The sequence below is a fragment of the Erythrolamprus reginae genome, chromosome 1, assembly GCF_031021105.1.
Source record: "Erythrolamprus reginae isolate rEryReg1 chromosome 1, rEryReg1.hap1, whole genome shotgun sequence".
Lineage (NCBI taxonomy): Eukaryota > Metazoa > Chordata > Lepidosauria > Squamata > Dipsadidae > Erythrolamprus > Erythrolamprus reginae.
Window position 1 is genome coordinate 346,469,379 of NC_091950.1, and position 26,136 is coordinate 346,495,514.

General features: G+C 42.0%; 1 protein-coding gene across 8 annotated transcripts in view; it reads right to left on the reverse strand.

Moving 5' to 3' along the window:
- LOC139157417 (zinc finger protein 318-like) overlaps nt 1–26,136 on the reverse strand; it is a 52,489-nt gene that overhangs the window by 22,633 nt on the left and 3,720 nt on the right. For all 8 annotated transcript variants that reach the window (XR_011557483.1, XR_011557482.1, XR_011557481.1 and 5 more), the window contains exons 2-3: nt 15,070–15,299; nt 6,151–6,763 (exon numbers count right to left, since the gene is read on the reverse strand). Coding sequence is in view for 4 of the 8 variants with exons in the window: in XM_070734149.1 (XP_070590250.1) it covers nt 6,151–6,763; nt 15,070–15,299 (843 nt within the window). In the remaining 4 variants the exon portion in view is untranslated. The remainder of the gene's footprint in view (nt 1–6,150; nt 6,764–15,069; nt 15,300–26,136) is intronic.

A 26,136-nucleotide genomic window follows, 5' to 3' on the forward strand; every position in this document is an offset into this window, starting at 1 on the left:
AAATGGCTACCTTTTAAAACAGCTTTTTCAACAAAGCTGAACCATTTAACTTCTATTTCTCTGTTATTCTAATAAAAAAACCATGGCTTTCTTGGATGCTACTCTATTATATCCATAAATTAATACTCAAAGTTTCTGGATAATTTCTGCATTACAATACAGGTCTGGAGTACAACCTAAGACAGCGATGGCGAACCTTTTTTGCATGGGTGGCGGGGTGGCGCAGCAGGTACAGTGCTGTACTGCAGGCCACTGAAGCTGACTGTACATCTGAAGGTCAGCGGTTCAAATCTCATCACTGGCTCAAGGTTGACTCAGCCTTCCATCCTTCTAAGGTGGGTAAAATGAGGACCCGGATTGTGGGGGCAATATGCTGGCCCTGTTAAAAAGTGCTATTGCTAACATGTTGTAAGCCACCCTGAGTCTAAGGAGAAGGGCGGAATAATAAATAAATAAATAAATAAATAAATGGGTGTCAAAAGGGTGCACACATGCACAATAGGAAGCACACGGGTGCCCACACCCATAGTGCAATGCCCTCCCCCACGCATGTGCACAATCCCTGCACATGAGCATGGGCCTCACTGAAGCTGTGGAGCTGCCCTACTACTTACCTCCAGATAGTTCCTCCCACAGCTTGGCTCAAGGCTGCAAGGCTTTCCAGAAGGCCTCTGTAGCCAATAACAGAGCTCCGGATTGATCTGGAGCTCTGTTATCAGCTGCAGAGGCCTTCAGAAAAGCCTTGCTAGCTGCAGAAGAAATGGGTCGAGGTGTGGGAGGCTTGGCTACATCTTCCAAAGCCAAAGAAGACCTCTGACAGCGAAAAAGAGACTGGGGGGTGAGCACACATGTGAACTTTCGGTTGGGCTGTTTTTCACAGTCCCCAGGAGGCTTTCCTGAAACCTGGGAAAAATGAAAACAGCAGAAAAGGCCAAAAATGAGTGGAGCTGACATACGGCAATGCCTTAGGTGCCCTCAGATATAGCTCTGCATGCCACCAGTGGCACATTTCTCATAGGTTCGCCATCACTGACCTAAGGGAATCGAAAACTTTCTGTTCAGCACTTTCTTCCTTTTCTTCACCCATGAGCTAACTATTTTAAGGTATCCTGTAAGACTAAAACAAATCAATACAGTATCTTCTTCCCCAATTTTCTCTTTCTACTAAGGTACTTCCTTCCACAGCCCTGACATTCTGATCTGAAGGTCATCAGAAATCACTAATTCATTCACCACTTAAGCCTGATCAAGTTTATCTAACTTTATGTTACAAACTAACATTTGTGTAAAGACAATTTGCTCTTTGTACGTCTGGTATTGCACATATTAATACCGGTCTATGTTTAATTTCCTATTTTTCATTGTTAAGTGAACTGATGTACATGTTAGTAAATTAATTATAATATTACATGAATCTACAGATAAGATTCATTCTAATTAGAATATAAGACAATAGCCTTCATTTCTTTTCTTTTCATTTTTGCATATATAATTAAAGATTTTTTCCCCCTCAAAATATATAATCTGACCTTTAGTTCAGCCCTTCCAAAAGCTGCAAACCTGGATGTAATACTTAGTATGACAGAATAAGAAAATATAACATGGGGCATTCTATGAAGATATATAATGGAAATAGGGTACCTGCTCCTGCCTCATTCTGTAGCAGATAGTACCAAATTGGAAGCAAGGAGTCACATAAAAAGCCTATAAGGGATCCTTTGGGCTATCTGAGCTTACTTATTTTCTTGCAGTTGCTAGCATTGATTATGTTACCTGGTATGGGTAATAAAAAGTCTGCAAGAAAACAAGCAAGCCCACACAGCACCAAGGACACCTCCTTTTAAACCAGAGCTACATATATTCTTCTTTATTGATAGAAAGCCCATCTCTGTATTTTTAGAATATTAACAGAAGAAAGCTCCAACCACCAGTTAGTTAAAAAATATCCAGGGATAAAGTGAAAAAGAAAGAAAAAAGAAAGAAAAAAGGGAAGCAGGTCAGAAAACAAATCCTTACCCAAGGAAACATAAATACAGGAAGGCCACTTTCCCTCTCTCCACTGTAGAAAATGCACCTTCACAGTAAATCCAGTGTTACATTTCCAACAGTGAAGAAAGGCAGCCTATTGTGGGACATACCAAATTAATCTCATTGTGCAGGAATATGCACAATGCAATCAGACACAACCTATCCTCTGAAAGATACATTTACCAAAGGAAGAAGAAATTTGAGTATTCAGTTTGCAGTGTCTCAGAACAGAAGACCAAGTGCATGCTTCTGCTTGGAAGCCATTAGCAGAGAATATAGATGAGACTACTGCTTTTCTAATTGAGTGTGCCATTACCCCCTCAAAACAGCAACACACTAACACTCCTAAAGCAAAGTCACATACAGACACCTATCTGGATACAGTTGAAACAGAAATCTTGCAACTTAATACAGACTCTTATAATGACGCAAGGCAGTAATCCAATGCTGTTGGGAAACAGATCTTAGCAGGATGGATTAAAAATTATTTAAATAAAATTTTTAAAAATCAGATATTTTATTTAAATTAGATTTTTTTGATTTAAATCAGTTTAATAATTAAATTTTATTAAAATAAAATGTTTTGGGAGTAAAAATATATCTAAAGATAGTTTTCTATTTAAGATACACGAATAATTAGTTATATAGCACAAGGTTATATATTCTGCAATATTGGGACTGTCATTGAGTCAACAGCAGGTCAGAGGAACTGCTTCAAGCCTTTTTACTAGTAATTTAAATCATGATTTAAATCCACCCTGGATCTTAGTAGTTCCTCGTGTTCAAAAAGTCATTCCTACTCCAGGAGGGCTTCTACAGGTCTGGGTCAAAAAGATGGTTAATCACAGCTCACAAATTTTGTGAAAGATGGAAATGATTTTTTAGAATGAACATTGGATCTGTGCAGAGAATAGAAGTTATTACACAAAGATTCTTCTTTGGAGACCAAGTTCTAAATCTGAGAATTCCTTGGAGATGACAGCCCTCAAAATTACTACTTTTGAACACAGATATGTTCAAAACTGCCCCTACTCTTCCTGCCTTCCGTAAACTCCTTAAAACCCACCTTTGCCGTCAGGCATGGGGTAACTGAAACATCTCCCCCTGGGCATGTTTAATTTATATATGGTATGCTTGAGTGTATGTCTGTTAGTTTATGGGGTCTTTTTTAAAATCTTTAAATATTTTAAATTTGTCAGATTATTTATGATTTGTTCCACGTGTTGTGAGCCGCCCCGAGTCTTCGGAGAGGGGCGGCATACAAATCTAAGTAATAAATAAATAAATCAGAAGTTTGACAGTTCAAGTTTTGCTGCAGCTAGAATGAAGGACTGCTGAGGGGTAAACAAATGGGGGGGGACTAACAGTGGTTACTCCTTTTGTCATGATTGTAGTGGTTCGAAAGGGCTTACCTTGCCAAGACAAACAGGATAGAGGAAAAGTAAAATAGGAAACAATAGAATCCTTGTCTACGTTTTTTGGGAAATGCTTTTTTTGTAAGAATCAAAGAGTCTGATTCTTAGAGTAATTGAAAAGACCAATCCACTATTCCAGAGGTCTCCAACCGCCGGTCTGCGGACCAGGACCGGGCCGTTGGGGTTTTTCAGCCGGTCGGCGGCGGCGCTGCCCTCCCGGCAGAGAACATTATGCAGGACGGGGTGGGGCGTCGGGCGGTGACGCAGCCCTCCACACTTCTCCACAGGACGGGGAGAATCAGGAGGCTCCTTTGGCGGCTGGGGGCTGCCTGGCTTTGTGATTTTGGCTGGGGGGGGGAGTTAGGAAAGTCCTACTTCCCCCCCCCCAGCCAAAAACTCAAAGCCTATCTGCTGGATACGGGCGATGAGTGGGACAGAGTGGCGCGGAATCCTCTTGCAGCAGCTGCCACAGCCACCAGCTTCGGCGCCGCTCATCCCACCCATCGCCCGTATCCAGCAGAAGCTGCTGCCCGAGTGCTCTTGGCCGGCGGGATTCAAAGTGCTGGGGTGGGGGGTGTCCTGACAGCCCCCCCACCCCAGTGCTTCGCCTCCCGCTGGGACACCCCCCACCCCAGCACTTTGAATCCCGCCGGCCAAGAGCACTCGGGCAGCAGCTTCTGCTGGATACGGGCGATGGGTGGGACGAGCGGCGCCGAAGCCGGTGGCTGTGGCAGCTGCTGCAAGAGGCTTCCCCGCCGCTCTGTCCCACTCATCGCCCGTATCCAGCAGATAGGCTTTGAATTTTTGGCTGGGGGGGGAGAAGTAGGACCTTCCTAACTCCCCCCCCCCCCAAACCAAAATCACAAAGCCAGGCAGCCCCCAGCCGCCAAAGGAGCCTCCTGATTCTCCCCGCCCTGTGGAGAAGTGTGGAGGGCTGCGTCACTAAGCTCCACCCCTCCATAACCCCACCCCCATATGACCAAAGCCCCCCCCCCCCCCACCGGGCCGTGGAAAACTGGTCTAGCTTAAAGCCGGTCCCTGGTGCAAAAAAGGTTGGGGACCTCTGCACTATTCAATCCATTTAGGGAAATGACTTAACACAAATGATGTCTAGAATTTGCTCTAGTCCTGCATACATCGTCAGCCTGGCCCACCAACTTTTGGGATTGCTGCTCCTGGCATGCCACTTCATGATTATCTGAGACTATCAATCTGGAAAAATGTTGCACAACCTAGCTTACTGCATGCCAACTTATCAATTCCTTATGATAGTTTTATGAATTCCAAAAGTAATCAGTTGTACATTTTAAATCATACAAACATAAGTCAACAATACAACCTTCTTTCAAATATATACTTTATATATGTATTATTTGATAAACTTATTAATATACAGTGATCCCTCGAGTTTCGCGATCTCGATCTTCGCGAAACGCTATATCGCGATTTTAAAAAAAATATTAATTAAAAAAATCCCACTTCCGCGTTTGGCTTCGGGACTCAGCTGGGAAGCCACGCGGCTGTTTTAAAAGGTCGCAGCCGGCCTGGGGGGCTTCCCAGCACCCCCCCAAACCCCCAACGCGGGTTCGGGGGGGTGCTGGGAAGCCCCCCAGGCCAGCTGCGACCTTTTAAAACAGCCGCACCGCTTCCCAGCTGAGTCCTGAAGCCAAACGCCAAAGGCGAACTTCCGCGTTTGGCTTCAGGACTCAGCTGGGAAGCGGCACGGCTGTTTTAAAAGGTCGCAGCCGGCCTGGGGGGCTTCCCAGCACCCCCCCGAACCCCCAACCTGGGTCTTCCCGGCCGCCCACGCAAAGGGGAAACCCTGGCTCCTCGCTGATGCCCGCCGCTCGCCCGCCCGCAAGAGGGGGAAGACCCAGGGAAGGTTCCTTCGGCCGCCCAGCAGCTGATCTGCTCGGTAGCGCAGCAGCAGCGAGGAGCCGAATCGGGGTTTCCCCTTTGCGTGGGCGGCGGGGAACGCAAACTCCACCATCTACGCATGCGCGGCCATAGAAAAAAAGGGCGCGCATGCGCAGATGGTGTTTTTACTTCCGCAACCCTACATCGCGAAAAATTGATTATCGCGAGGGGTCTTGGAACGGAACCCTCGCGATAATAGAGAGATCACTGTATACTTCTATCATCATTTAAAAAACTTTTTGTGTTTAGCAAATGTGTATCTTTAAACATATGTTTGGAGAGTATGAGTGGCAAGAGCTCTCAATTTTCATGTTGCAGGAGTTCAGTAAAAATTTAGATGGGTATTTTTCTCCATTCAACCTTTTTGTAAACCAGGAGTCTTAAAAGCTCATCTATTTTTTCTGTGAATTTTGTAAGGCTAGCAAAGGCATTTCCCCAATATCCCCAAGCATACTGAAACTAAAAATGTAGCAATTAAAAATAATATATTCATTAAATTCTAAAATTTAGTTCACTGTTTATCACTAACTTTAGAAATACTTCTCTAGGATAACCATAATTGTTTAAATATTTACAGACTGTTGCCCTAAATTATAAAACAAGTAAAATCCTCATTTAGATTAAATGAAATCAAGCTGATAATTATAAAGGATTCACACTAAACCAACAATCTTCAATGGCATTTGAGATAAATATGCCTACAAACTAACACAGGTGAAATTAAGCATTTAAGATATCTTTAAAAAATTACAACTGATAATAACAAAAATAGAGTGGAGTGGTGTCAAACCTGTACAGAATGATCATCCACACGTTTCTTCAAAATAGATTTTTTGGGCATTGCTGGAGCCTCATCAGGTCTATAAAGGTACTGAGGTTCAGAAGATTTTGTTTGATTAGTTGAACCAGTTTGATTAGTTATCACATAGCTATTGACAGATAGTTCCCGACTCAGATTTCTGCCCAGTTCCTCTTCTTTTCTTTTCCTTCTAGCACTTTCAAGTTCACGAAAATCTTCATTGAGATACGTTGGACTTGGACTTCTACTAAAACTTCGTTTACGATACGTTCGTGTTCCTGACAAGAAACCCTGTTGCTCCATGTTCGTATCAAGTAATCTGTCATTTCTGTCATATCGAGGTCGTTTTGGCTCCTGCCCTCTATCATCCAATGCATATAAGGATTTTCTATGTAGTTCACCTTCCCTATCATTTTCTCTTGGTTTATCCTCATAGTTCATGCTATAGTCTGATTGATGGAGAAAAACATCCCTATTGTGATAGTCCTCATCATGTCTCCTATTGAACGGACTAGCCTGATTTTCCTGATGAGAAGGATATCTCTCAAGGCTTCGACGACGTAAAAGGCTTCTGCTAAATATTGGTCCATCAGCCAAATCATCCCTGATTAGAGAGACACACAAATTATAACTTCATTCACAAATTTGAATAGTGTCAGTTGAGCACAAATATTGAAAAGCAGCCTGCTTATGTATAATCATTATTTTTTCCTTTCAACCTAAATGCAGTCATTTCCAAAACTTTTATAACTTTTGCAACAGGTTCATTTCCTATCACAAAGGTATTTTGTTCTCAATTAAATAATTTCTAAAACAAGTTATTAATGAACAGAGGAAGGATAAAACATAAGCGTAACCTGCAAATCCATTCGCTAAATTTTGTATTCAATTCAGGTTCTTATTGCTCTCCTCCCACCTATACCTTTTGTTTTCTTTTAATCCGTTCTGGAATGTCTGTCAGCCATTAAGGCAAATTTGTCAAAAGAGAGAGGAGGAAATCCATTGGTGGGTTTTATTCCATCCACTGGGCGTAACTTACATTTCAAGGCAGGAGTTAGATCTTACATAATATCTTGATTTTCAAAGATTGCATAAAAAGGTATTAGCAGAAAAATAAGAAATGTTACTGTTCTTTTGCCAGATATAATACTGAAATTTCAGTTCATAATAAACAGCAACACGTCATCATGTCTACCTTAAAGTAGTTTCATATACGTTCACTGTTAAAAATGATATAGCAGTATACATAATAGTCTTATTTGTTTGACCTGCACCACAGTTTCCTAGTTAATGGAAAATTCATTTAATCAGTTTTTTCTCTTGTTGATTTAGAATCACCTTTCATTTAAATAAGCCCATCCTGTGCAATAAAAAACCACTGAGATTCTACCATCATATGCTACAAGTCAGAGAATATAGATGGAAAAAGCAATGACATTCTGTTATTCATTCTGCACTGATTTATCAAACACAGGGCTCCTGAGCCTGCATTTGTTGGCTGCCTGCCTTACTCGGTTAAGTTCTTCTTATGCCAACTGTTCACTGCATTATTTCTTTACAACAACTTTCCTTCATAATGAATAGGGAAAATTCTATCAACCTATACAGTGACACCTTATCTTATGAACCCCTCTTCATACGAACTTTTAGTGATACAAACCCGGTGTTTAAGATTTTTTTGCTTCTTCTTCCGAACTATTTTCACCATACAAAACGGAGCGGCCGCCTCCGAATTCCCGCCTCCGAACTTCCGTTGCCAGCCAAAGCGCCCCGTTCTTGCATTGCTGGGATTTCCCTGAGGCTCCCCTCCCTGGGATTCCCTTCACTTTTGCCAGCGCTGCTTTGAATCCCAGCAACAAACTCCCCCCTTCCAAACTGCATGGGGAAAATGAGCACAGTGGGGTGGACAAAAACAGGAGGGAAAGACTCATGGAGCTCAAGAGAGGAGAAAGTTGTGGGGTGGATGAGCAGAGTGGGATGGACAAAAACGGGAGGGAAAGGCTCATGGAGCTCAAGAGAGGCTCTTTTCGCCTTGCTTTGTTGGGACTGCCACCTCTTGCCACCTCTCGCCTTCCCTCCCCCCACTCCATTCGCCTCAGCTTCGTCTGCCCCCCGCTTTTTTTTTTTTAAAAAAAAAAGCCTTAATGTTTTGGATTTTCCTAATGGGCTTACACGCATTATTGGCTTTTCCATTGATTCCTATGGGAAACGTTGTTTCATCTTACGAACTTTTCACCTTACGAACCTCGTCCGGGAACCAATTAAGTTTGTAAGACGAGGTATTACTGTATTTGATTTCTCCCCCTAGCATGTGCGCTTTTTAAGTTCAAAGGGGACCAAAGGAGAAATCTGCCAGCTACTTTTCGATATAATCCCTCGGAGAGGGGTGGCGTATAATAATAATAATAATAATAATAATAATAATAATAATAATAATAATAATAATAATAATAGCAGCAGCAGCAAAAACAACACAGAAGATGGATTTGAGAACTATTGGGAATTAATCCTGGCAGTTTTAATCAAAATCCACTCACAACTGCTAAATTCCTATTTAATCTCATCTTTCTACACACTACAAAGCTACCAAACGGGGTTTGACACCTTTCCCACAGCAATTTTTTAAAGTACTGTATATGTCAGTAAATATATTTTGTAGAATTCCCTGCCAACATTTTCTTCCACTGTCCCTGCTAAGATAGCATACTCTCTATCGGTTTAACATGTCAATAGAATTCAATTCCACCTACAGGTAGATGCTCTTCTTCTAGTTTTGCCAGAACAAAATTCAAACATTATGAATACAGTGTTTCTTAATTAGCTCTGATCTCAATTAAGGGGGAATTATTATTTGTACCCTAATGCTACAAATATTTTGTTACCAGCTCTCTAATTCTATGGATTTATCCTTTTTTACTTTTCAGACTTTATTTTTTATTTGTATAATATTTGCATTATATTCTTTTTTTCCTACTTGCTCATCCTAGAATGAATCTATTTGTGCTTATTTATAATTTTCTACACCACTCATCTCACCTATTACATAAGTAAGTTTAATGAATGAATCTACTTTAACTAGAATAACTCTTAAGAGTTATATATTCCACTGAAGTTACAATGACTTTTTAAATCAGCTTTTAGGATAACAGTTGGAAAAGGTTTGCACTTTCTTTCCCTAATTGTTAGCAACATTAAAATTCCTTTAGAATAACATAATTCAAACCGCATACAATAGAAATATCCTATTTAGTAACATTATTTTCCTCACATGGATGATTACAGTATGCTGATGTGTTTAGAAATCATCAATAAGTTTACGAAATTCAAAGGATTGTCTCAATAAAATTATCCCATTGAATACCACAACAATGCAGAATATGCTCAATGGATGTAATATGCTGACCATTCTGAAAAACAAACAAACGAATCAGGAACATCATGGAAGACATCATGACTACCATAATTTTCAAAGTATAAGACGAACCTCCCCCCCCCCACCCCCAAAGAAGATGAAAATCTGGGTACTTTTGTTTGTTTGTTTATGGACTACAAAATTGAGAGGAATCTGCCACCTGAAAACTATTTCCTCCATGAAACTCGTGTTTCAGGCACCCGTTTTGCAATTAGGGAGGGGGATCTGGTGTCTAAAACACCAGGATCCTGAAGGAAAGAGATTTCAGGTGACAGATTCCCCTCTGTTTTTGGGGAGGAGGATCTGCCACCTGAAAATGCTTTCATTTAAAAGGCTTTCAGTGCAGTTCCCTGGGCTACTTGGGAATCAGGTTCCGACCGAGGCAGCAAAGCTGCAGGGGCTTATTGGGATCCCCGATAGCATGTTTACAAAATGGCAGGTCCAGGTGGACCGATGTGCTGCCTCTCTATCAGGGCCTCGATGTGAGAAAGCCTGGCTTTCAATGCCTACAGCTATAGGTAGGAAGACCAGGGCATTTTGGGAGTGAAGCCAAGTCTGTCTTCTGCCCCCATGAAAATCATACCCCACCACACCCACTCCAGTTAAATTCCATCTCAATTTCTGCAGAAAAAAATTCAACAGATGCATGATAAAATAGAAAGTCTGATTAAAGATTTGAAGAATACATGCTCTAAAGAAATCTCATTATTCTTTTACGTTTTCTTAGTATTACCTGGAGAGGCTTTTCTTGGTAAATTTACTTTGTCACCTTATACAAGTAAACTGACCACTTCCATAACAGAAATCTGAGATTTACCTTATGCAACAAAAGTGGATTCTGAAAAATCAAGGAATATCTGCAACTAATATGTTTTATTAATAATACAAAGGCGATTATACAATCATGTATGACTACTTGTAATTTCTTATTCACTTCACATTTCTGTAATCTTAGAAAGCAAAATTCATTTTTGTTGTTATAACAGATAAAAAGATCTGTGCTGCTCGTTATCAAAATCTGGATGGAAGTGAGGACCTTGTTAACCCTGATGCTGGTAAGCAGAGGCAGAATTCTTGTTTTCCTCCTAAGGTGTGTCTTATATTCCGGTGCGTCTTATACTCTGAAAAATACGGTAATTCATTCATGCCTTGAATAGGATCTATAATATTGTAACTTTGTGATGAATACTCAGTTATAGCTTCCTTATTTTTAATTTAGTTTTTCTAACTTTTGCTTAATTTTTGTATCTCACAAACATATTCTCACTTTATACTTTTACAGGAGCTCTACTTATGACTGCTGATTTAATTATGATTCAAATTTACAATGGGCTCAGAAAAACTGACTTTAAATCGCACTTACAACTCTCACACCAGCCCCATGGTCATATATCACAATTCAGATGTCTCACAACTGGCACTTATATTTAAAACCAATTGCAACTTTTTTGCCGATTTCTGGCAAAAACACCCCTGGGATTTTCACTTATTGACTGTGATTCAGTTGGCAGCTGAGGTGATTCACTTAACAACCACTATAAAAATGGCCATATATTGACTCGACTTATGACCATGGCTTACAATAGCAATCCCATCTCAATTGTAGTTATAAGTCAAAGACTACCTGTATTGTATAGGTAGTCCTACACTTACAGCAATTTGTTTAGCAATCTTTCAAAGTTACAACATTGCTTGTGACTTATTGCACTTATGACCACTGCAGCACCCCCATGGTTATGTGATCACAATTTGGAAGCTTGGAAACTGGTTTACATTTATGACAGTTGTAGTGTCCCAGGGTATGTAATCATCTTTTGCAACCTTCTGACAAAGTCAATGGGAAAGTCAGATTCACTTAACAACCCTGTTACTAACTTAACAACCTCCGTGATTCATTTAACACCTCTGGCAAGAAAGTCATAAAATGGGGCAAAACTCACTTAACAACTATCTTGCTTAGCAATATAAATTTGTGGCTCAATTGTGATTGTAAGTAGAGAACTACCTGAATGTTTAAAAAACAAAAGAAAATCAACACTTTTGATTTAGAAATAAATCCTTCCCCAGGGACTAGGGTAGTGATGGTAAACCTTTTTTCCCTCAGGTGACAAAAAAGTGTGGGTGCACACTACTGCACAGGTGTGAGTGCCCACACCCATAAATAAATGCCTGGAGAGGGGCAAAAACAGCTCCCTCCCCAGAGGCCTTCTGGAGGCTGGAAACTCCCAACTTCTGGTGGGTCCTGTAGGATCATGTTTGTCTTTCCCAGGCTCCACAGGCTTCCCTGGAGCCAGGAGAGGGTAAAAACGCCCCCATTCATCCCCCCGGAGGCTCTCTAGAAGCCAAAAAAGCCCTCTCAGAGCTTCTATGCGAGCCAAAAATCAGCTGGCCAGCACACACATGCACGTTGGAGCTGAGCTAGGGCAACAGCTCACGTGTCAGCAGCTAAGACTCCGCATGCCACAGGTTTGCCATCACTGGACTAGGGTTTTTCATTTTCAGCACTGAAATACAGTGTTCCCTCGCTTTTTGCGGGGGATGCGTTCCGAGACCGCCCGTGAAAGTCGAATTTCCGCGAAGTAGAGATGCGGAAGTAAATACACTATTTTTGGCTATGAACAGTATCACAAGCCTTCCCTTAACACTTTAAACCTCTAAATTACAATTTTCCATTCCCTTAGCAACCATTCAGATTATTACTCACCATGTTTATTTATTATAGTTTATTAAAAAAAATATTTATTAAAGGCAGACGAAAGTTTGGCGATGACATATGACGTCATCAGGTGGGAAAAACCGTGGTATAGGGAAAAAACCCGCAAAGTATTTTTTAATTAATATTTTTGAAAAACCGTGGTATAGATTTTCCGCGAAGTTCGAACCCGCGAAAATCGAGGGAACACTGTATATTAAATGATGGCTCCATTTGAATGCACATCTGATTACATATCACCAAGCAGCTTTCATTGCAAACGCATCATATTATTCAGTGTTCAAAAAGAAATATTTTACAATTCTATCACAGATCCATGCTATTTCAATATTCTTTTTTTCTAAATATATATATGTAAATATGCCTTTATCTAAAATCTTATTGCAAATAGAAAATTTCTAATAGTAAAAACCATCTGGAGATGAAACATAGCCCATATATTAGTTTACAAAAACAGGATGTTTGAATTCTGTTAAACTGTAATCTATTTTCTACATAATGTTTTGCACCTGTAGGTTTAGTAAACTTTAGTTACTGAACTTTCACCAAGAGACAGGAAATCCATTAAAGGAGTACTTCTTCATTTTTCTCTCCATCTTGTCAAGTTAAAAAATAAATGGTTTCAGTTCCACATTTGCTCCTAATAATTAGTTCTTAGGAAAGGATCCATTTGATAAAAACAAGAAATTTCCTAATAATATTGTTGATTAAAATGAAGAACGACTTCCACCAACAAATAATTTTGCTCATTGGTCAAAATACAAAAATATATCCAGTGTATTTTAACTACTTACATAGATGCTATTAGAGTGAATGCTATTTACAATCTATTGCTTTGTACTTGGAAAATTATGAAATGAAATAAAAAATAAATGAAGTGAAATAAATGAATATTTATTTATTAAATTTAAAAATATTTTCATTTTGGGAAAATAAAAATAGAACTTAACAGACGCCCAGTGCTTTATTTGCACATCTGCCCATAGAAAAGGCAAAGATAAGCTGGGAATGGTAGGGAACACCCTGGAGGTGGAAACATGAAGCATCTCCACCACTTTGCTTTTGAGTAAATTGATACCTGAAACCAGTGATGGTGAACCTTTTTTTCTTCGCAAGCCAAAAAGGTGTGGATGTGTAGGTGTGCTAGCATGAGTGCACATGCCCACACCCCTTCCCTCCCTCTCATGCACACCCCACACTACACATGTGCAAGCGCACAATCATCTCCATCCTCACGTATGCACAAAGTCCTCACTGAAGCTTGAGACCGTGAAAAAACGGTCAAATGGGCAAATTGGAAGTTCAGAATTAATTGATTGAACTTTTTTTTTACGGTAGTTCCACAAACTTGTTTCCCTGCACAAAACAGCAAGAAACACAATGGAGCTGGAAATCAAATACCAGTAGGGAAAGAAAGGCTTTGAGAAAGGAAAGGCACCTGGGGGATGGTGGATGAGGCAAGCTTTTCTGCCCAGAAAAATCCTTGTTTTTGATTGCCAACGCTGAAAGGCAGAGAAAGAGCTACCGATAAGAAGCCAGTCAGTCCGAGAATTGGAAATACCCTTTTCTCCCTCATCCCACCCATCCTCACCTGCCACACCCTTTGATAAAAGGAACAGGTGGCTAAGCGAGGGGCAGGAATCCCTGCTGTGCCCAGCATGGTAGGGAGAAGAGACGGTAAGAGGAGCCCTGTGTCACTCCAGGTGCCCCAATGAAAGGCAACAGCAACCTGGCTGCTTCTCTTCCCTGCCATCTCTGGCGCTGGAAGCCAACTGACAGCACACGCTAAGTTGTTCATTCATCCCTCTCTCAAACACCCTCGCCGGCCAAGATCAGCAAGCCAGATTCAGTGAGCTGAACGTGCTGGCGCCACCCAGGAGAAGAATGTGAGAAATGGGCTCTCTTGCAGTGCCTCCTCTCCCTCTTTTCCTGCCAGGCAACAGCGTGTCCAGCTCACCGAATCTGGCCTGCTGATCTCGGCTGGTAATGACTCTGACCTGATCCTGGCCAGCAATGTTGCAGGCAAGAACCCGCCACGCTGATTCCGCTCCATGGCTGCGTAGACAAAGCCCGAACCAGCCACTGCTCAGTGCTCTAGCGCCATCCTCCCCCTGTCCCACCACATATCATAGAATCTTTGCTTTCATCATTTAATTCATATACAGAAAAGGGATAAATCTATCTTTAATGAAAATCCAAAAACTAATATTATACCAAAAATGTTTTTTTCTTTTGGACTTTGTCAAACAACTGATTATAATACTACACATGTATTCTTTTATTAAATTATTTTTAAATATAAGAACATAAGAAGAGCCATGCTGAATCAGGCCAAAGCCCATCGAATCCAGCATTCTGTGTCACGCAGTGCCCCACCAATTGTACATGGGAATCTTGAGCAGAAAGAGAAGGCAGAACCCTCCCTTTCCCTTGACCCCCAAGAGATGGTACTCAAGGGAATCCTGCCTGCGTCAATCAACACAGAGGCGGCATATGGACCCTTTCTCGGGGAGGAATATATTTAAGTTTATTGAAATATCGCATTACACTATTATTAACACTTTTTGTTACAGTATATGAATAAGCTGTTATTCATTTTGGAATTTTGAAATATTCATTCTGGAATTATGAATATCAGTATGAGAAAGTACACTACTTTCTCTCTCAATATTGCTTGGCCAATGTTATTTTTCATTACGTCTTATAAGACTGTGGTGTTTTATATCAAGCATGGAAAAGCATGAAGAAACATAACTGTAAGAAACAAGTCTTGAAAGAAACCTACCTATCCATATCACTCAGGCTATCAACCGGTGAGCCCAGTCTATCACATAGCCTCTTTCTCTCAGGTGTATCAATACCATAACGATCATTGCCAACAGTGATCCGCAAATTCTGTTCCACTGAAGATTCAGAGTGTTGACTTCTAGAACGCCGACCTGGAGAACGTGAGTGCTGACCTGGGGAATGGGCACGCCGGCCCGGGGAACGTGAGCGTTGACTCGGGGAATGTCTCTGTAATTGGAGAAATTAAAATTAAAATTGGAGTTGCCAAGTGTGTGAATTTTGATAATGTAACCACGGGGATGATGCAGTGGTCATAAGTGTGAAAAAGGGTCATAACTCACTTTTTTCAGTGATGTTGTAACTTTCAATAGTTACTAAATCAACTGTTATAAGTCGACGACTACTTGCAGTAGCGGGTTCCTACAGGTACGGATAACTGCATGCAACTTTGTGTCTTTGGCGTGTGCGTGCACATCCGAGCAAAAGTTTGCTTCTGCGCATGTGCAGGAAGCAAAATCTCGTGAGCAGATGTGCACATGTATGAGATTTCAATGTGCAGAAGCAAAATCTCAATCAGACGCATGCGTGCACGCCAGAGATACAAAGCAACGCGCAATTATCCGTACCAGTAGGAACGCACTATTGACTATCTGTATCTTCAAGTGCTATAAACCATTTATAAAGATTAAGGCATTCCAGGCAGTTTTCAAGACTCTCATTCAATTGGCAGTGATTAATTATATTTTAGTTACATTATGATGTCTTCTTGATGTCAAAGCTCCGCCCATGGAATTCCCTATTAGGATTCCCCACCTCCTTTCCAGCCTCCAGATCAGCCGAAAACGACGCCGCCGATCGCAAAAACGGCGCTACACTGAGCGGCGGCGCCCAGCTGTAACCTTCTGAAACAGCCGGGCGCTTCTCGGCGGCCTCCAGGACCCGAACCTGAACTTCTGGGTTCGGCGTTCGGGAGAACGCCGAGAAGCCCCCCCGAATGTTTTAAAAGGTGACAGCCAGGCGGCGGCGCCCAGCGGAGCGCCATTTTGCGATCTGTGGTGGGTTTGTAAGCCGAAAAAAGTTCGTAAGAGGCAAAAATTTCCGAACCACGGGTTCGTATCACGAGGGGTTCATATCATGAGGAGTTCGTATCACGAGGTACCACTGTATATTTAGTTTTAAATTAATTGGATTTAGGCTACTATATTGTACTGTTTTCTTTTTACATGTTGTAAGCTGCCCGGAGTCCTCGGAGAAGGGCAGCATATAAATCCAATAAATAAATAAATAAATAGTACATATTAATCACCACATATTGGTAGTCCTCACTTATGACCACAATTGAACCCAAAATTACCGTTAGGCAGTCCTTAAGTAAGGTTTATCCCATTTTATGACTTTTCAAAAACAGATTTATTAAACGAATCACTGAAGTTGTTAAGTGACTTATGCACTCCTTAAGCGCATCTGTCTACCCCATTGACTTTGCTAGTCAGAAGCTGGCTAAGGTTACAAATGGTAAATTTATGACACCAGGACACATATATCAGCATAAATAAATGATGATTGTCAAGAACCAGAATTTGGGGATGCTGCAACGGTCATAAGTGTGAAAAGTGGTCATAAGTCACTTTTTTCAGTGCTGTTGTACTTTCCAACAGTCACTGAATGAGTTGATGTAAGTTGAAACTATCTGCATAATGGCATTGTTGTATCTCTAGCTTTATGTTCCTATTCTCTAGGTAGATTCCATTCATACTAAAAACAATACAGTACTAAATGCATACAAAAAATGCACAAAACCAGAACCCAAGCAGTGACCAAATATGGCATTTCAACTCCAGTGTGTGATAGAGTCAATGATATGGGTTGGAAATTTTTCAACAAAAAATTACTTAGTGCCTAATTTTTATTCAGAAAATACATATACAGTATTTCCTAATTACTTTCGAATAGATAGATGCCATCTATAAATACAGAACTAGGCAAACTTGGCACTTGCTTATCTCTCTTTCTCGCCTTCTCTCTCAAACAGGGGAAACAAATGCATTACTTCATCTACAATAATTATGCACTAATTTCTCAATATATAAATTTTAATAATTATGATTCACACTGATGTAGAGAACAATTTCATTTTATTGTAGACAAATGTATAAATCCTTACATTTAAAAAAATATAACTTTTATTATAGTAATAAGCTTTTACTTTCATCGGTTGCAGTTCTAATCAAAATCATTAAAAATAAAAGCAAAATTATGATTTCATTTTCAGAAAATACAGGAGAGCAGTGCTAACTTTTTTCTCTTAAAACAGGGAAGGTAAAATCTTCTTAATCATAATAATGCATGTGTATTATATTGATTCACAATAAATCAATTGAAGGAGCAAAGAAAATAGGCGTTGATTGCTTACCTGAACGCCTCTTCTCGTACGGTGAGCGGGTACAGCAGTCACATGGGTTGCTCATGTCCAATCCGGTGGAACTGAGCCTAGTATTAAAAAAGCTTGCCGGATCCGCCCCTTCCCCAGAATTCGCGAATCCATAGACTAGGCTCAGTTGTGAAGCTCTGTAGTGTTCAACTCTCATTGTTAGAGGAAGAAAGATATAGAAAGGTAAAGAAGACACATACAAGGGCGGGAAGTGACTGCTGTACCCGCTCACCGTACGAGAAGAGGCGTTCAGGTAAGCAATCAACGCCTATTCTCCGTACTGAAGGAGCGGGTCCAGCAGTCACATGGGACATACCCAATAGATGGTCCCTAGGGTGGGATTAGCTTGCTATCGTGTGAGATAACGGATTGGAGTACCCTTCTGCCGAAGGCAGCGTCCGCTGAAGCGTAAGAATCAATCTTGTAGTGCCTGATGAAGGAATTTGGCGAGGCCCAAGTGGCTGCTTTGCAGACCTCCTCCAACGGGGCTTGAGTCGCCCAAGCGGCCGAGGTGGCTGCGCTCCTGGTGGAATGCGCTGTGATGTTCCTTGGAACTGAGAGGGAGGCCGACTCATAGGCCTTAGATATAGTCCCTCTGATCCAACGGCCTATTACTGTTGAAGACACTTTGGCCCCCATGACTCTGGGATGATAGGCTACAAAAAGTGCTTCTGACCTCCGAAAGGGTCCTGTGCGTTGGATATAGATTCTCAGCGCTCTGGTGAGATCCAGGGTGTGCCATCTAATTGCCAAGGGATGGTCTCGTTGGAGGCAGAAGGAAGGTAGGACAATATCCTGAGATCTGTGGAACATGGAACTGACCTTGGGTAAGAAGGTGGGGTCCAGTCGCAAGACTACCTTGTCCTGATGGAATTGACAAAGGTCCTGCCTGATTGAGAGGGCAGCCAGCTCCGAAATGCGTCGGGCAGAGGTAATAGCCACCAGGAATGCTACCTTAAAGGATAGGTACCTGAGGGACGCCGATTTTAGGGGTTCGTATGGTGCCTGCGTGAGGGAATGGAGAACCCGTGGCAAATCCCAGGAAGGGTACCTGTGGACCTTGGAAGGTCTGAGGTTGGCTATGCCCTTGAGGAATTCCTGAACTTCAGGGAAGGATCGGAGAGGCTGTCTGCGGGGACCCCCTAGGACAGATGAAATGGCTGCCAGATGACGCCGGAGGGTGCTGGTGGAAAGTCCTTTATGGAAGCCTTGCATAAGGAAGGAAATTATTCTGTGTATGGGGATGCACAGAGGGGAGAGACCTTCCTGTAGACACCACTGGTGAAACTTGGACCACGTGTGGTCGTAGATTCGATTGGTCGAACCCCTTCTGGCCTTTAAAATGACCTCCACTGAATCGGGGTCATGACCACGCAGTTCTAAATCTCTCCTGATAACAGCCAGGCGGTGAGGTGGAACCACTCCGGGTCTGGATGGAAAGAGGCCCCCTGCCGCAGCATATCCCCCGAAACGGGGAGTCGCCAAGGGTCCTGGACGGACAGCTGTTGGAGATCCGCGAACCAGGGCCGGCGGGGCCAGTGAGGGGCGATTAGGATTACTTGGGCCCTCTCGGTGAGGACCTTGTGAATCACGTCCGGGAGGATTGGAATTGGAGGAAATGCGTAGAGTAGGCCTGGAGGCCATGGACTCCGGAGGGCATTGATTGCTTCCGCTCCCGGGGATGGAAATCTGGAATAGAAGCGAGGGAGTTGGGCGTTCGCATTGGTCGCGAAGAGATCCAGGATTGGTAGGCCGAATCTGAGGGTGATTTGATGGAACAGGTCTTGATGGAGGTTCCACTCTCCTGGGTCTATCGTTGCCCGGGATAGCCAATCCGCCTGGACGTTGAGACTCCCCGAGATGTGATCGGCTAGGAGCGACTGGAGATGTTTTTCCGCCCAAAGGCCCAACTTGAGGGCCTCCCTCATGAGAGCCTTGGATCTCGTGCCCCCCTGTCTGCAAATATGGCTTTTCGTGGCAATGTTGTCGGTGAGAATGAGAACGTGCCGGTTGGGAATGCGAGGAGAGAAATGCTTCAGAGCCAGGGAAACGGCTCTTAACTCTAGCCAATTGATTGGCCTGGAAGCTTCCTCCGGGGACCACGTGCCCTGGGCTATCATCCCCAGGGCGTGGGCGCCCCATCCCGATAGACTGGCATCTGTGGTGATGACAAATTGATCCGGGCACCTGAACGGGGATCCCCTGTCCATGGCCGGAGACTTCCACCACTTGAAGGATCTGCGAACACTCAGTGGGATGACAATGCGTCGATTTGAGTTGCTGTGCCCTGATCTCTGAAAAGGTAACAGGAGCCACTGGAGTTCCCTAGCATGAAGGCGAGCCCAGGGAATGATGCCTATGCATGACACCATCTTCCCCAAAAGGGAAGATAGAGTGACTATGGAAACTGAAGAATTAGATAAAATGTTAGAAATTAACTCCACTATACTGAGTTTTCTCTCGGGAGAGAGAAAAACCTGGGAGGATTCTGAATCAATAATGGATCCCAGGTGAGAAATGGATGTGGAAGGTTGGAGGTGGCTTTTATCAAAGTTGATGGAAAATCCATGGTCCTGAAGGACTGACATGGTGACAGAAAGGTCTGTTTTCACTTTCTCTAGGGAGTTCCCATGAATCAAAATATCATCAAGATAACATAAAATGTGGATGGGAAACGCCCGGATATAGGCCGCCAGGGACCCCAAGAGCTTTGTAAAGACCCGAGGGGCCGAGGAAAGGCCAAATGGCATCGCCCTATACTGGAAATGCCTGCCTTGAAAGGAAAAACGTAAAAATTTTCTGTGGCATTTGGCTATAGGAATGTGAAGGTAGGCCTCAGTGAGGTCTAAGGAGACCATGAAATCTCCCGAGTGAATGGCGGCCAAAATAGAAGACAAGGAGTGCATCTTAAACTTCCTATATTTGATGAATAGATTTAGTTTCTTTAAATCCAAAATAGCTCTCCAACCTCCGGAGGACTTTGGAACCATAAATAGGATGGAGTAAAAACCTAGGCCCTTCTGACCGGAAGGGACCGGTTGAATGGCTCTGATGGACAATAGATGAGAAATGGCCTCCTCCATACGGTTACAATCTGAGGATGACCTGGGAGAAGGGCAGGAAATAAAACGTTTAGGGGGAGGAGAAATAAATTCTAAAAGAAGGCCTGTTTGAACAGTGTCAATGACCCAAGGGTCCTTGGAGGTGAGACGCCAATTAGAGGCGAAATGAGCTAGGCGACCCCCTATGGGAATAGAGGTAAGATTACCATCTAGGTTTTTTTGAAGCCCTGTTAGAGGAAGCTCCCCTTTGGAAGCGAAACCCTCTACCCCTGGAGTTCCTACCTTGGGAACGAAAGCGGGGGGAATACTGACCTGGAGATCTCTGGTAGGAAGCCGCTTGATCTTGCTGGCGCCCTGGGCGACGAAAGGACTGCGTTTTGGTAGCCTTTTTTGTGGTTGGACCCAAAACTTTCTTCTTGTCCGTGGTTTCCGTGAGGAGTGGATCCAGAAGATCACCGAAGAGAAGGTCGCGCTTTAAGGGACCCTAGGATAACTGCCACTTTTGGCGAACTCCCGCTTGCCAAGGGCGAATCCATAGGAGTCTTCTTGCCGTAGTAGAAGCTGCAATAGACTTAGCAGAAAATCTAGTAGATTGCAAGGTGGCATCAGCCACGTACTGGGCAGCTGCAAAGACCTTGTTGAAGTCTTGTTGACCTCTCAAGTCATCGGGAGGAATATGCTGTTGAAGTTGGCGAAGCCACAGCAGCATGGCTCTGGAGAAAAAGGAAGCCGCTGCAGAGCTTTTAGTGGCCCAGGAATCAGCGGTGAATCCTCTTTTGAGCATTTGCTCAATGCGCTTGTCCTCTGGGCGGAGGACTTCCTCCGCCTCGCCTGGCACAGCCGCTGCCGAGTGAAGAATCTTGACAGGTTCATCCGGTTTGGGAAAGGATAGAAGCTCTTCATAGGAAGAGGAAAGTTTGTACAACTTTCTGTCCTTAGTGGAGGGATTAAGGCCAGAGGCTGGAAATTCCCACTGTTTGAGTAAAGCATCTTTAAACAACTTAGGCATAGGAATTACCTCGTTATCCTCCTGTTCCTCTGTGAAGTAAGGTAAATTCTCCTCCGGGGGATCAGTGGAAGTGGAGGCTTGTTTCTCCTGGGCCGCTAATCCCGTAGAAATTCTAGCTTTGAGGAGGAGAGATTTGAATAATTGAGAAGGAAAAATAGTAATTGGAGGAGGAACCTTTATTTGGGATTCCTCATCATCTGATAAGCCTTGAAAAGCATCCTCATCATCCTCTATATCCTCATATTCATCCTGGGAGGAATCTGAATCATCCTGCATAGGAGCTCTGACCGCTGGGGGAGAACCCAAGGGGCGGGAGGAGCGAGAAGGAGGAAGAGGTAAGGGAAGCTCATTGATGGTGGAGAGTTTGGCATCAATGGCTTTGGACAACACAGCAAAAATAGACTGGAACTCAGGAGGTAAGCTGGAAATATCAGCAGAAATGGCAGAAGAATCCCTAAAGGCCTGGGAGGATCCTGGCTGGGGGGAATCTTCAATAATATCTGGTTCCTCTGGACCTATGCCCCATAGGTTAGGTTGGGGTCTGTCTAGGTTTGGCTCATCCAGAGATAACACAGGGACCCCAGAAGGAGGAAGACTAGAAGCCTCTGGTGGGTCTTGACTACTGATTACTTGGGCCTGCACTTTCAAACGTTTTGCTGATTTGTCATGGATTTTTTGTAGGGCTAGGTCCCTTCTCTTCTCGGCCCTGGTGACCTTGGTCGAGGGGCGGGCCCCTGGAGAAGAGGAGGAAGAGGCCTGGGGGATACTAGTAATCTCATCGCCTGTAGGCCTGGCCTCTCTGGGACCTTTAGTTGTGCCTCTCTTGGGAAAAGTAGCCATAGTCTGACAATTAACAGAAGACAAGGCTGAGCCAATAACTGAATAATAAGGAGAAGAATTTCAAGGACTTCCCAAGAGGAATGGATCCTGCTTCGAGGCCTCGAAGCTGCTGAAACTTGAGGACAATCTGGGCAAACCCAGAGTTCGTGCCCCCAAATCCAGCGGGGCCAGCCTCCCTAAACTTTATAATTAAGTAAACCAAGGCACTCTGGTTGGAGGCTTAGCCGGTGGAGAATTTAGCCTGGGACCCCCAAGGCCCGCTCCGGGATCCACGCGGTGGACTGAGGCCTACGCGGCTGGCAGGAGGCCAACACGAGAGGCCTAGATTTAAAAAGGGCGCGAAGGCCTTCGCGCCGAAAAAATCGCCCCGTAAATTTCTTAAAGGGGAAGCGATCGACTAAGTCCAGGAGACTAGAAGGCGTCTCACTCCGCAGGAGGTATTTCTTAAGCCCTTAAATATATTGTATACAATAAATAATCAATAATTCAATAGATTAATACTTGCACCAGGACCTCCAGGCCAAAGGATTAGAAGAATCCACAAGCGGCCGCAGGAATCGTAACCGGCAAAACCGCCGGGGGGAAACGAAACCGCAACTTCTCCAAAGGAAAAAAGCCGAGCCGCAAACGGCTGGCGCTATTGGTGCAAGTAAATAATAATGATAAAACAAATCTTACTACTTTTGAAGAAAAGGATCGAAGGGAAGGTGTTAGAATGTTGAACGAGCTATCACAATACAACCGCAGGATATGCGAATTGAGCGAATTCTGGGGAAGGGGCGGATCCGGCAAGCTTTTTTAATACTAGGCTCAGTTCCACCGGATTGGACATGAGCAACCCATGTGACTGCTGGACCCGCTCCTTCAGTACGGAGAACTGTAAACTAGGAAGAATGGGGACAGCATCAAAGAACTGAGAAATATAGCAAAACAAAATTCCAGTAATTCTGATTTAGATTTTCCTCTTTATGAAATTGATCTAAACAATAATCACAAGAATACTAAGTAACACAATCTCACTGGACAATGTGACTGAATTTTGATAAACAGCAAAATGATAGTCTTTAAATGCTTAGATTTTTTTTTTAAAATCAATATAGTTAACATCACACCATATGGCTTCATTTTCCCCTCAAATTATTTATTATTATTATGATTATTATTATGATTATTATTATTTATTAGATTTGTATGCTGCCCCTCTACGCAGATAAAATATTCCAGATAAAATGTTTGTGCTGTATTATCACAAATTATAAAAACAAACTGCATTATAAAGCTTTATTAAAATGAACATGTTCAAGTAGATCATTTCCTAATAAATCCAAAAATATGCAGACTAGATTAATTCACAGAGATTATTTCAGAAAATACTTTTTCAAAAAATTTTGGAAAACCAACTTCATTGGACAAAACACTCCTATTCTTTGGCTAACTGGAATCCTATTTATAAGGAGTTAAAATTATGTTTTACTCAAAATATTTATTTTTAAAAAATATAGTCTAAATTAGATCATAAGAACAAAGAAATTAATTCTTTAGACAATATTTCCAGTAAATAAGATGAACAATTAGAAAGATGTGTGAAATGTGATCCAAATGAGTACTGCATTCCATAGAAATTGGTATGAGCATAATCCCATTTATCCTATTTGATGTCCTGATTTATACATACACTGACTACATTTTAAATTAAGAAAATAATTTAATATTTTCTTTAAAATGAAGAAAGTATTTCTGCCCATGTATACAAGAAAATAAATCCACAAATATTGTAATTATTGTTGTTAAAAGTTATACTTACTGGACCAACACTAGAATAAATGACGTCGCTAGGTAGTATGTGAAATTCCCTATCAAAAGTTAAGAAATAATCTACAGCTGCTACTTTCTAGACCTAGACCGCCTGGAAATTCTTTAGTTCTTCTTGCTTCAAATTAAAATTTTTGGCATTTTGTGACCAGCATTTTGAAGTTTTGAAGTTGTCAAAAGCTTTATTTAAAAAAATCTATTACACATTAACATAAATTGATTTCTATTACAAGCCACCTTAAGGGCACTATCCTTTGTAAAGTTATTCAGAAAATATTTTTAAAAGAAAAAAACAGGAAAAACACATACTGAAATTAATGAAAATTAGATAATGGTTTATCATATGGTTTATTTAGGAAATAATCCCCCAGATATTTTCTGTAATTATATCTGCATAATGTACATTTTTAAAACTATTTTCAAAGAAGCTTGATTAGTCTTATATATTGACTTCCTTCGGATGCAGTGATTCAGCACGTAAAGCCAGGTTCCAGACCCCAGTACTGTGTGACAGGGGGAACTTCTGTTACTTGTTGCAAATCCTGCCCACCTAACATTTCAAGCGCATGCAAATGCGAGTAGATAAATAGGTACTACTTTGGTGAGAAGGTAACAATATTCCGTGCACAGTCATATTGGACACATGGCTATAGAAAATATCTTCAGACAACAATGGCTCTTCAGCTAAGAAACAGAAATGTGCATTGCCTCTGAGTGTAAATAAAGGGAAATGTTGAGTTGCACAGCCACAGTATTGTAATTTAGTGATAGAAGCAAAATATAAAGGTAAATTGAGCAGAAGAATATAGTAAAACTCAAAGTGAAAAAGCTGCAGTGGATGTAGTTGAAAGCAGGTGACAATTAACAAGGTTGTGACAAGAAAAAAGTGCATATTGCTTCATATATTCATTAAATCATTAAAAATATTCATTAATCTATGTTAGCTTATCATTAACCTGAGTATGATTGCAAAAATATCACCACTTCAATACATTTGTGTAATGTACCATCATAATCAGGATCACAAATCTTGCTGTTAAACTCCTTAATATTACCGAAAATAGATTTATGCCCCTTCTCATGTAGCTAGAATGTATTTTAAACTTCTGACCTGGATTGGGAAGCACCGTATTTTTCAATCCTGCCTTTAAACATTCAATTTGTTCTAGAACATGGCTATACAGATACTGTAAATTATTATTATTATTATTATTATTATTATTATTATTATTATTATTATTTGGATTTGTATGCCGCCCCTCTCCGAAGACTCGGGGCGGCTCACAGCAAGTAGTACAAATCATAAATAATCCAATCATAAATAATCCAAATAAACATTCAATTTGTTCTAGAACATGGCTATACAAAGATACTGTAAATTATTATTATTATTATTATTATTATTATTATTATTATTATTATTATTATTATTTGGATTTGGATTTGTATGCCGCCCCTCTCCGAAGACTCGGGGCGGCTCACAGCAAGTAGTACAAATCATAAATAATCCAATCAGTTAAAATATTTAAAACTTTAAAAAAAACCATATACTAACTAACAGACACACACACAAGCATGCCATGTATAAATTAAACATGCCCAGGGGGAGATGTTTCAATTCCCCCATGCCTGACGGCAAAGGTGGGTTTTGAGGAGTTTACGGAAGGCAGGAAGAGTAGGGGCAGTTCTAATCTCCGGGGGGAGTTGGTTCCAGAGAGCCCGTGCCGCCACAGAGAAGGCTCTTCCCCTGGGGCCCGCCAACCGACATTGTTTAGTTGACGGGACCTGGAGAAGGCCAACTCTGTGGGACCTAATCGGTCACTGGGATTCGTGCGGCAGGAGGCGGTCTCAGAGATATTCTGGCCCAATGCCATGAAGGGCTTTAAAGGTCATAACCAACACTTTGAATTG